The following is a 15,938-nucleotide window of genomic DNA, read 5'->3' on the forward strand; positions in this document are numbered from 1 at the left end:
AATGGCACTCACTGGTACATACTTTCAAGTACTACCACATTCTCAAACATTGTTTTCTTTTTCTTCACCTTTCTACATTGAAACCCTTCGAATTTGGTTAATGATGGACTGAAGACTGCGACAAGGGTCTGATGCTCGGCCGCATGTTCATGCTTTTGGTGTTTTTTTTTTTGGTGGAAATAACCCCCTTATTACTGTGCATGACTTTGTAGTTCAACACCGAGGACCGTGGTACCGAAATGGAAACTTGATACAAGACACAAGCAACATCATGACGGGAAAGTTTTCTATTTCGTAGCAAACATTTCACCGTAGATAAATCAATTTCGCAAAACGTTCAAAACGATGAAAATGAGCCAAATGAACCGATGCGGCTTATGCATCGTTTCGGGATTTTTTTTCTCATGTTTTTTTTTTAATATCTTACACCCAGTTTGTTTTGCAAGCACACAAAAAAACCAACCGTGTGCAAAAGGTCGAAACTTCTTTATGAAGAATTATCAGCGACGACGTATAAAGCTTTTTGGACCTTGGGGGAGGAGGAGTAGAAAATGTGAAATTATTATGGTTTAACTATATCAATATCCTTTTAGCAAGCGCTTTTAGCAAGCAACATGCTCATCCAAACAAAGCATCGGCGGTTAGCAGCGCAGCAAAGATGCAGAAGGTGATTTTTTTTTCTTTTTTGTTGGCCTAGGGAACGAGGACTTCCCATAAAAAGTATGGATCATTACAATGGAAATTCAAAGGGCGAGCAGACTATCCAGCGCTCAGCGTTCGGCACAAGAGAAATGGTTGATTCGCTAAAGAGAAGGTTCTCTGCGCCGTATCAATCATTGAGCAATCAGTAACAAAATCATCAACGGCCAGGCTTCGTGAACGGCTGCTGTGGATGCTCTCAGCACGCTGTTCTCTCCCGGTTCGGGCGCCTGATGCCCTCGTGCCCGGTTCGGATGCTGTGCCCGCTTCGGATCTGGCACGCTTCGGGTCGTCTCTTCGGCACGCAAGGCATGAACCGTGCTGGACTTCAATCAGTAGTGGTCGTATCCTTGCGTATGTCACAGTTTAGCGGCAAAAAGCCCACCGGAAGCCAACCGTTTACCGTTTCTAACCCCGGGGAACGAGACGCGCAATATCGTACGTTGACGCGCGTGTGTTGCGACAATTTTACACCAAAGGTGCCCGTGACCGTACTAAGCTAGGCTGCAAAAAGCAACTTTTCACACGGCGGTGTGGCTACGCGGGAGTTTTGTGGGACTGTTCCGGTGTGACGTGGTGTAAGAAAGAGGAACTAGACAGTCCGAACAAGCTACCACGCCCTAAAGGCATCGTGGGTCACAGACTGTTAGTAGAACAAATAGCAAATGCTACCCCGTTGCACAAGTGCTCGACGAAAAGCACATACAAAATAGTCTCTGGAAATCTGATTTGTTTATATTCGTTTTTAGTAATGTTAATGAATAATGTTATTCGCGAATTGTTTTAAAACGTAATAGGTATTATTTTATTTTACTGTTTCATTTTATCTGATCGTATTTTTAGTTTTTTTGCATATATGTACAAACACGCTTCTTTTAATAAAATTTAAAACCATTTTACCGTTTTTAAATTAAAGTTTTACAAAAAAATATTTTTTTAAAAAGCAATGCTTTAAGCATTTTTATTAACCTTTTCAAACTGGTAGTGATCGTTTAGTAGAGTGATAATAATAAACTGAACAACTAACACGTGTACCTGTATCCTGAAGAACTCAAGTGTTAAAGGCAGCCGTTAACGTAAACGTCACTCAATTTCATCAATCAAACGTGCGGAAAATGGTGTATTAAAGTGCATTCAGACTGTAAACACTGTGCACTAGTGACAATGTGATGTGTTAAGTTCGATTCCCTGATGGTTGTGATTTAAGGCCAAGATGGTGATCCTGATGCAGATACTACGCTGGATTCCAATCTGCACAATGCTTGTGATGATACAAGGTATGTACCGGTGGATTTAATAAAAACATCTGATCATGATACTGATCTTTAGCAGTGATAGAACAGTGTACAATACAACTTCAACTTCGTTACACGATATATTTCCATTTTTAACAACATTCCTATTATAATTTTGTTGTGTCTTATCAAAAAAAAATATTTAAATCAGTTTTTTTTAATAGTAAAAAAACAATATCATAACGAATAACTTATTAAATCTAACGAGAAGAATGCCTAGTTGCTATTGTGACAAACACCGATGGAGTGTCTGTACGGCCGGCTGACCATGGTGAATATTTTATCACGCATCGATCAATCAATGTTTTCTGTGATCGGTTTTCCAAGACTCGTGTTGACTTTTTTTTCGCTACGTGATTACGCACAATATATTGTACAGGGTGGGTCTTGCAAGGAAAAAAAAAGGAAAAAAGAAATTCGATATGAATCATGAACCGAAAATATTTGTTTGGCTCACGTGTTTGGATTTATCCCTCGTTTTATGCGTTTATAGGGAGAAAATAGTAGTTAACAGTAGTCGTTTTAAGTTGATGGATTTATTGCGCGTTGTCTCTATTGTCTTACATATGTTTGACGTTTTGATGACATGTGACCAGCCATAGTGTGAAACTGCAATACGGAGGCCTGTCAAAATTCTCATTAGTGTATATAAAGTTACCAAGAATTGATAAAGTATGTAGAAATCAATGAGGATTTAATTTTTGGAATTAATTTAAAGACTTATTTCTAGCGGTATTTTTACAATTTTTACAAAAAAAAATACAATTTTTAAAATATAATGTAATTGCATTAAATTTTTTTTAGGTATTTTTTATCCTGCTGTAGAGTAGTCAATAAACTCATAAGACAAGAAAGGCAGGCAAAATTAATAAGTAATAATATTTACAGGCGAGAAAAGGAATACAAACAGAATTTCGTCAATGGTAAAGAAATTAACTTTATACTCGGCATAAATTACAAAAATTCACTGCCAGTCTTTGAGGTTTTCTTACACAGTTGTTAACAAATCTCTGTGTTGGACTCCATAAAACATTTTTTAATTTTTTTTTGGAAATTTTTTATAAGAAAGTTATTTTTTTAGGCTTAAATTTTGTATTTTTCCCACTATTCAATCTATTTCCCTCTAATTATTTTAAAATTAAATTGTTTTTATAAACAATTCATACACGAAAATAACGAGTTTCCATGTGTTCCAGCAAAAGACCCACCCTGTACCTAACGACTAAATCTAAAACTGTTTCCAAAAATCTATCAATTTGACAATTTCGAACGTCTTTAACAAGAAATAATAAACATTTTGATAATAAATCGATCACGTATAAAACCAATCAGCCTAATCAAAAAACTGTGTTTCGAGCTAATGGCAATGTATGGTCGCTTATGATTCTTTACGAAGAATTTATATTTTATAGTAAATTATTAATACGTTTCAATTCCGCAAGCACCATATTGCATCACCAGCAGGGCAAATAGATCAATTGCTGGGCCCCTTTTTGGAATTCTTCGCTAACGAAATCTATCTTCTAAGTTCCGCGTTAACGTCGCAAGCACCATTCGGCAGGAAATTGACTTATGCACGATGCTGCCAAGCTACAAGCAGCCCGTTTGACACGTGTGACGTGGTTCAATTCCAGTGATATTTTATTCAATACATCAAATTGAATAATTCGCACTCACAACACGAAACTTCTTGGCAAATATAACCAAACCAAAAAAGAAGAAAAGATACGTCTACGAGCTTGATATGGTGTACCAGCGCCGTATCAACGTGAGCATGTGTTACACACACGTCAACCGCAAGACATTCACACAAACAACTAGCATGGCTGGTGAGTGACGACAAGCTGACAAATTCCTTCTCAATGGAATCGTTAGCCTACGGTTATGCAAATGGCGAGTCCTCACAACATGTGCGTTCATCTTCTTTGCCGAAGAACACGATGCTCTCGCTCTCCCCCCTCCCCTCCTCCGTTTTTTTGGGACTGTTGTTGTGGGATGGCGATGACACAATAATCATGAAATATGAAACGACTCAACCCCACCAAAAAGGCCGGGTTGTCTCCGGGTTTGGTATTTTGGAGGGTTTTGAAAAATATTCGCACGAATGAATCAACCGTAAATCGAAGCGAACTAGCTCCGGCTGTGCTAGAAACGTGCCTGAGCACGTCTGGACGTGCTGGTATGGGGGCCGTGTACTGCCAGTATCTGTATCGAAACCGTGGAAACTCCGGTGGTTTTTTTTTGTTGTGTGCGGTACGATTAGTCAAACGCCAAAGACACACCGTCAGAAGCACGGCAGGAACAGGAACAAAAATGTTGCAAAATGTCCCATCAAGGCATAGCGGCACTAGGCGCAAATACTAGGCGCTTGTCACGTATCACCCAGGGTGTTTTTCCTATGCAGCTTTGCTACCTAACTAACAACATCACCCTGTACGGTTTCGATCACCTGCGCGATACCGGCACATCCAGGGTAATGCATTGAGTAATGGTTGAAAACGATATGCAAAGTTCATTCGGTCCTTAATTCGATGTGCCAGTACAAAAGCGAATCGAGAAGGCACAAGCATTCATTAAACGGTAGCCATGGCAATGGAAATGGCAAACATGGAGGAGAGCATTACCTTTCGCCCGGCTCACGGGGCCCCACACCTAAGCCACACCGCTGGCACCAAAACGGCCCGTACAAGACGCAACACAGCGACGAAACTTTCGTTGCGCTTCCGAGATGGTGATGCAATAAAGAAACTGTTGCTCCCAGCTGACAGACTGCAAATGCAACAGTCAACGTTCGGGACGCTCACACCGATGCTGATGCCAAAAAGTTGGCAGACACAACTCGGCGAAATCGGCTTTTGCAAAACCTACAACTGATAGATAGCTATTGACGACCGGCATGAAGATGATACCCGCACCATGCCGCACAACAGGTGACCTACGGATTGAAGAATCCATTGCCAACGGCGGGGGGTTGGGCCCCGACTGTTAGTGTTAGACAGCCAGGGCAAGTGTGCGTTTGACTGCCGACAGTACCCGCTGGGCGGATGGTCTCTGCACTAAAATTTCGGCGAATCACGTACGCTGCGATGAATACGTAGTGTGATTCGAGTGTTGCCAATCGCAATCGGATTTCCGGCGTACCATTAAAACGTACACCGGCAGTACCGGCTCACCCAAAATGTCTAGCGATGACATATAATGATGTTGCATGCTTGATATCTTAGGCAGTCGGATGGTTGTCGATACACGGCGGAGGGTGGGCGCACATTGTAATACATTCCACCCGCGCCACGAAGAAGGTCTATTGTTTGGGTCGAGTAACAACGAACGATCCACTTCCGCAAAGCAGTCGCGATATTCTTGCCAACCGTAGGACAAAAGACACGTTTGTTAGTTGCTTCCAACGTCGGTTTTGCATACAGCGCCAAGACAGTAACGACGTATTAACGAGGATGTTTTCGAATCATGAGGGCATTGGAACGCCATTGGATACATTTCATTATAAATGTATACGCTTTAAAAACAATTAGTGCACATTGCAATGCACTAATCGTATCGCGTGTGAATACTTAATTAAAGCTTTGGTTTAATAGTATTTCGATGCGTTTAATAACGATTTGCTTTAAAACATTTTAAATGTTTGTTACAATCTGGATATTATGCGTTTCTGATTTGTTTGACTTTACTGGAACTTAAATTCAGAATTAAAAATATGCAAAATGCCGAGCCGACCAAAGTAAATGCACTATTGCTAGTGTTATCAGTTAAAATAACTGATAATGTGAGTGTTAATATTCTAAAGTCTATATGATAAATGATCTAGATTAATGAATTTGTAGTGTAGAACACTATCTCTAAAATCCTCAATTCTTAAACTACAAAGCATAAACCTGTATTACATGAAACCCTTTGAACCTATTGAGCTCTCAACCCGTTTACGTCACACGCTCGACGAGTTTAACGTGTGCGTTTACAACGACCGATCGAGAGCGTAATTGTACACTCAACGATATTAAATGTTTCAAAATTTACAATAAAAAAAATTGATGCAACTTTTCACACAGGAATTGAAACTGAATGAAGAATCGATGGTTTGACGAAAAGATTTTTTGCGGTCTCATCGCAGTTTTTTGTCTTTTTTGGACTTTTGTTAAATAGTTGAGTCTACCTTAAAATCCTGAACACTCTAAAGGCACATACAAGCCTACAACTAAACCTAGACCTGATGATATTTTTTTATCTTTTCCTTATTCTGCTACTCGCTACAGTGAGGAATTTTTCCGGAAAATTGTAATGAAAGAATCTTTTATTTAATTCCGATCCTTAAGAAAGATGACAATTCTCAAGCATTCAATTTCTGAGAAATCACATTACCATACACTGGTGAAAACGTGTTTGAAATAGAAGTCAACATGCTCCAATCAGCACATAACTACCTTTCTTGTGATCACACAAGTACTGCAATCTGTATTATAAACCGATACGCGATCGGCTTCGTTAAGTTTAAGTTGACAGTTGTTGAGAACCGCTGGGGTACTCGAATTTATAAATGGAGAGACAAAATAATAATAATTAAACCTTTCTTCGACGGACATCCAATACTACCCTGTAACAACAACACTCAATCTTGGGAGGACACTAATCCGAAATCCGCGAAATTATTCAAAGTGTCATGATTATTACAAAACTGACTTTCGAACGACATACAGAAGAAATTATTGGTCGATTTAATCTACTTCTAGGCTTTGTGTTATGAATGATTATTTAATTTATTGACCTAATATGTTTTAAAGCTATCTACTCTAGTCTTGTCTATTCCGTGCTAGAGTGTAATAGTGTATTTTGGAAGCCATCAACCCTGAGGCTAGCAGAACGTCTCGAGTCCATCTTTCTTGTCTACTTTCTTGGTGACCAGGCAGTCAAAAGACTTCCCACCTAGCAGCTATTTATAACATTTTTATTCGGTAAAACTCGAACTGTAACCAAGGAAATATTCACCTCTGCCAGGTCACGTGGATCACTGGGCTTCAATTTATTTCATGGATAACAAAATATCGTAAAACAATTGGTCAGAAGACCCCTCTATTAGGCCCATCCTCAAGTTAGCGTAAATTCCAACTTTTTGTTGCGTAAGCGAGTAATAAAGTCAAATAACTAGTATATTCAAAACCTAAAACACCCGCATTAGGGTAGAAAACCATCCTTCAATTACACGCACTTTTAAAGCTAATGTGCTAAATAGCTTGCTGAAGGAAGCACCTGATCGGAAGGTTGTTTTTTTTTGGCATTTCATTGTTTGTCGATTAGCCGAGGTGTTGTGGTGTTGAAAGTTAATTTCATTGTTTTTTTTTTGTTGGTGTTCTTCTCCTTGCTATTTTCTACTCCCACTACTGGGGTTTTTTGTGGCTCAAGATTAACTGCTGAACAAAATAAATAAACAGCAAAGCTTATGGAAATTCGACAACACATACGCGATACGCAAGACGAAGTAACGGTGCGTACTTGTACCACCACCGACCGATTTCTTAACAATCGCATCAGACGAGCCTTATGCGTCTCACGTAGGAAAAACAAATTTCAATTCCATCGTGGGTTACGCGCGGGTTTGTTGTTTTTGCCCAATTTATGCCTTCACGCTACATAAACCAGGGCCATTGACTTTCATTCCTTTCCTTTTTTTTCGTTCGTCAATCCATCCAAACAACCAGTGGCCGTGGATTCTTACCATGGAAATTAGCTTCAAACGTGCCTCGATGGCTGCCGCTGATGCTTCTTTATTTCATAGCATATTATGTGCTCTTATCTTCAGCAGAAGAAAGAAATTTTCAATCCAATTACATCTCATCGACCAGCGAGACCGTGCTTACAATGAAGGAAGGAATTCATTTCAATATTAATAGATAATAATCAAGACTCGTAGATGGCTCTTAGGACGAAAAATATGGCTCAGATTGTGTTTGATACCGTGTATTACTAGCATGATTAGAAATTGTGCTTCTCATGCTAGAAAAGATGATGTATTTAAATGCGTTAGTCTTCAGGGAAAAACGAATATTATTTATTGTGAAAATTCGATAGAACATCGGAGATGGCGACACAATTACATCTGCAGGTGTCTAGAGGGCTTCCTTTTAAAGTTTTCCTTCTGTATTTGTTATCAACGTTGCGGTGTAGTTCCAAGCATACTAAGCGTAAAATTCTTCTCTTAGTGAACACAAACAACTGCTTCAAGATAAAAACTGGAAGCATCGAATGGAGGAGCTACTATACGTACATCTTGAAATTCCGTCAGGCCTTGAAATAGGAGTACATGAAACTGAAAACTCCCTCAGTTAATCGTTGCTTTCCGACCGGTAATGCGAAGCGCGAGAGCAAAAGGAAGAAGTTGGATATGCTCCAGGAATGCCCAATGAATGAACGGTTACTATGGTGGCAGAATGGTGGTAACGTAATTATTCTACCGATGGTCCTTAAAGCATTAGGGCAGCAGGGTGGTGTACATCCGGAAACATTCGGCAGTAAAACGGAACCCGTCATCTGCCAAACAAACTAGAAGAAGCGTCTTCTTCCCCTTCTAGATTCCCCCAAAAAAAAGGGAGAATTGAAGATCGAGAAGCGCGTTGAAACTTATTTTTCATGAATTCGGCCGTGAGAAGCAGCGACAGTCGGTGAGAACGGGACAATATGAGCCGGAAATATAAACTGGAACAATGTTAAATCCGCCACTGTTCTGGTCACAGTATCATATTTCACTTTCGAGTTTCGCCACATTGAAACCCTTAGCCCCAGGTTGGATGGAGAAAATCTGCCAGCTCGCTTGAAGAATGGATGAGTGCAAAAGGCAATGCCTGTGGAGGAAAAGGATATCTAAAGTTTTTGTTTCCCGATTACCGCTTTGCAGATTCATGCGCTCGTTTCGGGCAGCTCGCCGTTTTCTGCTGCCGCAACACACCGGCAAAGAGCTTTAGGTAAAACATTTTACAACAATATCACATCATATTTTCTCAATTATAATTAACTGCATTACATCCTTGGGCTGTGTCTGCTCTTACCATTACGTTTCGTTTCCACCTTCAATCGGAGCAACAAAATCGCAAACTCCTTTTCCCTTTGCTAAATATTTCTTGCGCCCATCGTACGGGCCCCACACACAAAGTGAAAGGGATTCTTTGCGCGTTTTACTTTCCCGCGACAAGACATGCCGTTGTAATTACGCAAAGCTCTTACGCAAAAGGAACAGTGAAGGAACGAGCTGCCTTTACACACAAAAGATAAACGATAAGAAGGGAACATGGCGCAAAAAGTTTGCCCGGAATTCGATTCATCGCTTCGTTACGAGATCAAGTTGATGGTGTTGTCGTGTTTTGGTACAATGTCGAAGTATTCGCGATTCGGTTATTGGGCCTTCTTTTTCACACTCTGCTTATTCGCATACATGAGGTCAAGGATAATGGTTTTCTATTGTTTTTCCTTAAATGATGATAAAAAGTAGTTTAGTGGACTTATGCTTTAATACTGCATGCTTGAAATGCATTTAAAATCTTTAAGGTTAAGCCACACTTTCTTCTTGTAGTTTTGTTTAAAATCTTGAAGACGTGAAGGTTGTTGACCTAAAAGAATTAATGTTCTTTTTAGTTGGACATCCAACTGGCCCTATTGATGCTTATATGAAGTCTCTAAATCTTTGTGTTTTAGTGTGATAAGCCAGCCAGCATTATGATGACGAAGTTCCCCCGCCATCTTTGGACAAAGTCCGTAACCATTCTTGGAGGAAGAAATATCGGACGAGTGGAAAAAGGTCGTCATACACCCTGTGTACAAAAAGGGGGACTGTGCTAACTTCCTATAAGGTTCTGTCCAAAATAACTTTCTGCAGACTTGGAGTCCTTAAGAACCCTTGCCCCCGGACCAAATCTTTACTCTACGGCAGATCCTCCAGAAATGCCGAGAGCACCACCTGTTCATTGACTTCTAGTTGGCGAACTCTAGCGCACTATTTAGCATTACGGTTTCCCAGGGAAGATGGCACGGCTATTGAAGGTCACTAGGATGGAGTGTCGAACTTGCTATTGGAAACGTTTGAATCTCACTGAGGTCTGAGGCAAGGGGACGAAATCTCCTGTTTGCTGTTTAACATCGCTCTGGAGGTGTCAGGCGAAGTGCGGACTTCGACATCCGGGGCTCAGGTTCTCTCCAATTTCTCGGCTTCATCGATGACATCGACATCATCAGACGGACATCTTCGGCGATATTCGAGAATTGGATTGAGGATCAATGGGAGGTCCGTGATAGAGCCCGACTCAGAAGCAGAGTATCAGTTGACGGCGACGATCTTGAGGTGATAGAGGAGTTTTGCTATCTTGGTACGATCGTAACTTCGGACAACAACATGAGCAGCGAACTCCAAAGGCACATTCTTCAGCGAAATTGTGCCTACTACGGACTTCACAAACTCCTGAGGTCCAGAAGACTACAGCAGTACACGAAATGCACGATGTATCGAACACTGATGCGTTTGGTAGTCCTCCACGTGTATGAGGACTATGCTAACGTAGGACGCCAGCGCCATTTTCGAACGGCACGGACTACGGACTATCTTTGGCGGTGTGTGCGAGCAGGACGAGTGGAGAAGCTGAGCTGTTTGTCGATTCAGATATCCTGATGGGTGTCAAAGCCGGAAGGATACGATAGCTGAGGCACATAATAAGGATGTCAGACTCATGCACTACCAGGAAGGTGCTCATCAGCGACTCAGTCACCACGAGAGGTAAAGGAGCACAGTGAGCGCATTGGCTAGATCAGCTGGATTTGAACCTATCTTAGACCAAGTTTCTTGGAAAGGGAATGGCGACCGGATCATATCTTCGAGACGTGCTCGACCATGAAGAAGAAAAAAAGGAAGACTAGGCAAGGACTTAAGGCTATCACTTCGCAGAATTCTGTTGTGGTAATTTATAAAAAATGCGTGGCGAATATTATAAATTTGTATTCATGTTGCTTGTAAGATGTTGCTATATTTTGCTGGAACTCAATGAAGTTTGGTAATAGTTAAGTCGTTTTTCATTGAGAATATTGGCAGATGTTCGCCGTTTTTGCGATGATTGTCAATAATCCGGCAACACATGAGAAACGTTTTTATTGACCTGATAAAGTCTTAAACACATTTTTAATATGCGTGTCATTTTTAATAGCATTTGAATGTATTATGATCAGCAATGAAATACTCCAATTCATAGTCATTAAAAAACATTTAACTTACCTCTTTAGTCAATCCTTTTCTGCCCTACAGTACGCAGTCTACACTGTTTTATTTCTAATTTCGTTTCTAATCGTTTCGACGTCTAAATTCACTTCGAAGGCCGACTGTCCGACTGTTGAGCATGTCATCAACTGCAATGAAAAGAAAGAAAAATCCTAAGTACAGTATGTACATGCAAGCTGCACTTTACTAACTGAAAATTTTTTCACATAACACACACACACACACTCATCCACGCTGTGGCACCTCGAACAATCAAATTCGTTGCAGGGTATTTTCGAATAGTCCGGCATTAGTATGCGGTAAAACCGTAAACCGACATCGTAATGGTTTTGTGGAATGATTAATTTATCGTGTTCTTTTCGGTGCTTGGGAGTGCTTGCCGTTACGGATTCAATGTGTTTCGGTTGCAGTAATATCAGCATTTAAAAACACCGCACCCGCATACCGCTGCCTTACCTTTCCGTTGTACCATCGTACGAAGCACTTACAACTACACAGAAAACCACCAAATACCATTGAGATCCTGCCAGTCGTGTAGCAGCACTAACCGTTACCGAGCGCTGGAAAAACATGGTATGAATTTTACTTTCTCATTATCGAGCAGATGAGCTGGCAAAGCTTTCTGATAGATGAAACTCTCGGTTAAATTGGAGTGCGTTATTCCGAAGCACACTGAGTATTGAGATGCATTTTTTTGGTAAAAATGCTAACTGAAACGTTTACCGTATTTTCGTGAGCATAGTAACGTACTGGTATGTTTAGCTCGAATCTGATGTAATATAATACCATCCAAACGTTCCCAATTAAAATTAGTGCATTCCAAACGCGGCTCATGAAAATACGATAAATGCTTTCCAAAGTATTTTATTTCATGACTTCAACATTAGAAACAGGAAAAAATAAATATTTAGGTTTGTTTTATAATAACACATCCCATTGCAAAACACAACGCAAAAAACCATTAACGTGGAAATAAAAACTTATTTCTGGTTTCATGGTGACTGCACCAGCAATAACGATTAAATGTCCATCAATTTCTACCCGACAATCCCACCGTGACGAACACCCCGGGTACCCTTAAATCGAATCGGCATGCACACAAATTGCACGGCAGCTCGTCATTTGGGGATGTGTAAACAGGCAAAATCTCTGTGCTCATTCCGTGCCAAAAACGATAAACGCCTCCATCGGCGATAGCCAAAGTGACCCGTTAGGGGTGCAAAGCGCTGTCGGTGCAATTTGAAAATTATTTCAATCCAAAGTCAACGCGAAACGCTATCAACGGCAAACTGGGGCCCGCCGTTCTGTATCAGCAAATATGGTAGAAAACCACACATTCGCAACGCAATAGCTCTAAATAAAAATATGGCTTTAAGGAATGTAGCAGCGCTTCAAACGGGTTGCATAAACAGCATTTTAATCGCTAAGCTTAAAATCGAACCGTACCTAGCGTTTCAAAAATCACTCTTAACAACCATTGGTACTTTGTATGCATTTCTACTCTTTTTATACTTTTTATAACTTTAGATTTAGTTGAATAATTTACTAAATCATGCCTATCATAGAATGGTTTATTGTCCTCACCGGTGGAAGCCGGTTTAGAATAATTTTGATCAACGACCTTCATTGCATTAGAGAGCATGCAGGCACGAAGCCGTGAGATCATCCTGTACTATTAAAGTGATTATAGCAAACATTTTTAAATCTTAAGTCCCGCTAAAAGCGACAGTGCTTGTCATAATAGGCTACGCCTTAGTATCTAGCATCAACTAGTATACGCTTAGTAGCAATTCTACTCCAAAAAACACCCTACGGACGCTACTCAAAAGTCAACTTCAGAGTTTACTCCGGCGTCAACTCCATATTACTTCGGAGTGGAAGTGTTTTTTCGAGTTTTGCTAAGATTTTCTTGCAAATTTCCGTATATTTTTTAGCTTTCTTCAAAAGATTAAACAAAGTTTTTATTTAACAGATTTCGAAATATTTTTAAAAGGATTTTTCGAGTTGGAGTTTCCCACAGTTTTCCTTAAGATTTTTCCAGGGGTTTCCACAGTTTTCGTTGGTATTGAGTAACTTAACCCTTCTCCCTTCCCCTTTCTCCTCCTTCTCCTCCTTCTTCTCCTTTTCCTTCCCCTCCTCCTCCTCCTCCTCCTCCTCCTCCTCCTCCTCCTCCTCCTCCTCCTCCTCCTCCTCCTCCTCCTCCTCCTCCTCCTCCTCCTCCTCCTCCTCCTCCTCCTCCTCCTCCTCCTCCTCCTCCTCCTCCTCCTCCTCCTCCTCCTCCTCCTCCTCCTCCTCCTCCTCCTCTTCTTCTTCTTTCTCCTCTTACTCCTCCTACTCCTCCTACTCCTCCTACTCCTTCTCCTCTTCCTCCTCCTCCTCCTCCTCCTCCTCCTCCTCTTCTTCTTCTTCTTTCTCCTCTTACTCCTCCTACTCCTCCTACTCCTCCTTCTCTTACTCATCCTACTCCTCCTCCTCTTCTTCTTCTTCTTTCTCCTCTTACTCCTCCTACTCCTCCTACTCCTCCTACTCCTCCTTCTCTTACTCATCCTACTCCTCCTTCTCCTACTCCTCCTCCTTATTCTCATCTTCCTCCTCTTCCTCCTCTTTCTCCTCTTTCTTCTCCTCTTCCTTCTCCTTTTACTCCTCCTACTCCTCCTCCTTATCCTCATCTTCCTCCTCCTTTTTCTAATCTTTCTTCTCCTCTTCCTTCTCCTCCTCCTCCTCCTCCTCCTCCTCGAAGACTCCAGGCTTTTAACAAAATATTGTCCTATTAACAAATATTCAGCAGAAGGTTTACTAACACAAATGTCACTCTTTAGATTTTATGGATGAAAATCTTAAGTAAAACGAATAAAAGAACATTGTTTTGCTACATTTGCTTCGCAAATACCCTGCGATTCAAGATTCTCTCCCGAAAACGAACATATTTTGCACACACATTAAAATAATTCGCAACGATTAACACATACAGTAATCATCATTGCTTTCGATCCACGTAAGGATAGTGTTCGCACATCTCCAGTCCGAGCATTCCGACTGTCTCTCGTACATCGTTCTCCATTTTCAAAACCCTACGTCGACGAAATCTTTTGTGGACAAACTAATACCATAGCTTAGCCGGGTGTGGTACGGCGCAAAAGGGGCAACCTAATTCTATCTAATCTCCTCCAGATATAATAACATTATTTCGAGCAAAGTAAAATAAAAGCAGTTTACCCTTTTGCCGAAATGAAGGGTAGGCTCGTAATCCCGTGAAGCAAAGCGTCCTTTTTTTTCTCTCTCTTTCCTTTTCCCGGTGCCGGTTCAGTTCTGCTGGTATTTGCTGGTGCTTTCTTCACTTTTTGCATTGCTAACAAGTTCGAGCCACCGGTGTTTTACCGAATGGCTAGTGTTTTTCTTTACGTTCCAGCTGAGATTTGCGCCGAAGATTTATGACTAACGATCAAACGTCCAAAAATCGTCTAGTCCGTTTCTAGTTCATCGCACAAGTACCCGCACACATACCCGTGACGAGAACGAATGCTTAAATCTCGCTTACACTTAGCGTGCGGATATGGTCCGTTGCGGACGAAATAGTCATACCGATCTAGACGCCAAAGGAGCAAAATTGGTGCAAAACACGAACACATCCGCAAACCCGACAATAAAGCCTTCAGAAGGAAGGAAATGCAATCGTTGTTGTTGAAGATCAGGCTCCGATCCTTTAAGCTTGCACCAGAAATAGAGGCAAAAGGGCATCTAAGCCATCACCAGCCACTGGCACTTTTATGAGCAGTTTCTCATCGTATAAACCCCCGGGAAGGATATTCGTTCGGTTGCCGTATGCTTTGTCGTTACTTTAATTTCCTCCGGTAACATTGCAGCACCGTTGAGGGGTTTTTTTTTGCTTGGTTCGATAAAAAAAATTATCCAAAAGACCGACAGCAAAGAGAAAAATGTCGAAAGAGGACCTGAACCTCATATCGTGTTTCTTCAGCTTTTTTGCCCCCCTTCGACTCGTGCACCGTTTTAAGAATGCTGCCTCGGGAAAATCACGGACTAGACCAAGAAAATAAAAGCATCCGAAGGACAAACAGAGCAGAAGGACCAGCAATAGGATCGGGTGAACCCTAGCAGACCGAAGAAAAGCACTCCATTGGCAAAAGCGAGAGGATTAGGTGGCATTCCTGGTCTTTTCTTTTCTTTTCTTTTTGCCGGGCTGTGGCCATTTATGTCGAATGGATTGCGAGGGACATATCTTTTAGGTGCACCTCACCGGGGCTGAAACATAAAAAAGTATGTGTGTGTATGTGTGTCAGTACTTTAGTGTCTGTTTTTCTGCCCACCGAAGGCAAGCTTCGACAAAGAACAAATTGGAAAAGAAGCGTCGATAACCTCGAAGCTGCGACATTTCTTCTTCAACTGGTTTTACTTGTCTAAATAATGATCAAGAAAAAGCAGCAAGCTAGAGGTAGGGCATGGAAGTGGGTGATAAAAATCATTTATTCTCTAAATTGAGCGTAAAATCACTGCAGCAAAACTCGTTCCAAATATTTTCGCCCCTTGCGATTGCTTCTTTCTCTTTCCTGTTCTAAAGGACCAGCACTTCGCTTTCGTGGAACAGGATGATGTTTGTTGTTTTCCCTTTAGTGTGTTCTATTTTCCATTCCCCTATCTGAGATCCCCGATCCATTCTTCACCAT

At 41.1% G+C, this 15,938-nt stretch overlaps 1 protein-coding gene across 8 annotated transcripts in view; it reads left to right on the forward strand.

The window, feature by feature from the left end:
- Positions 1–1,017: 1,017 nt before the first annotated feature.
- LOC125773235 (uncharacterized) overlaps positions 1,018–15,938 on the forward strand; it is a 51,996-nt gene continuing 37,075 nt past the window's right edge. The window contains exons 1-2 of one of the 8 annotated variants that reach the window (XM_049444314.1): positions 1,018–1,178; positions 1,685–1,976. In XM_049444314.1, coding sequence (XP_049300271.1) covers positions 1,913–1,976 — 64 coding nt within the window. In that variant the 5' untranslated portion in view covers positions 1,018–1,178; positions 1,685–1,912. Of the gene's footprint in view, positions 1,179–1,248; positions 1,497–1,684; positions 1,977–15,938 lie in introns of those variants that run through there. The other 7 variants (XM_049444313.1, XM_049444312.1, XM_049444319.1 and 4 more) reach the window with 7 other exon arrangements.

Source organism: Anopheles funestus, chromosome X (genome assembly GCF_943734845.2).
Source record: "Anopheles funestus chromosome X, idAnoFuneDA-416_04, whole genome shotgun sequence".
NCBI lineage: Eukaryota > Metazoa > Arthropoda > Insecta > Diptera > Culicidae > Anopheles > Anopheles funestus.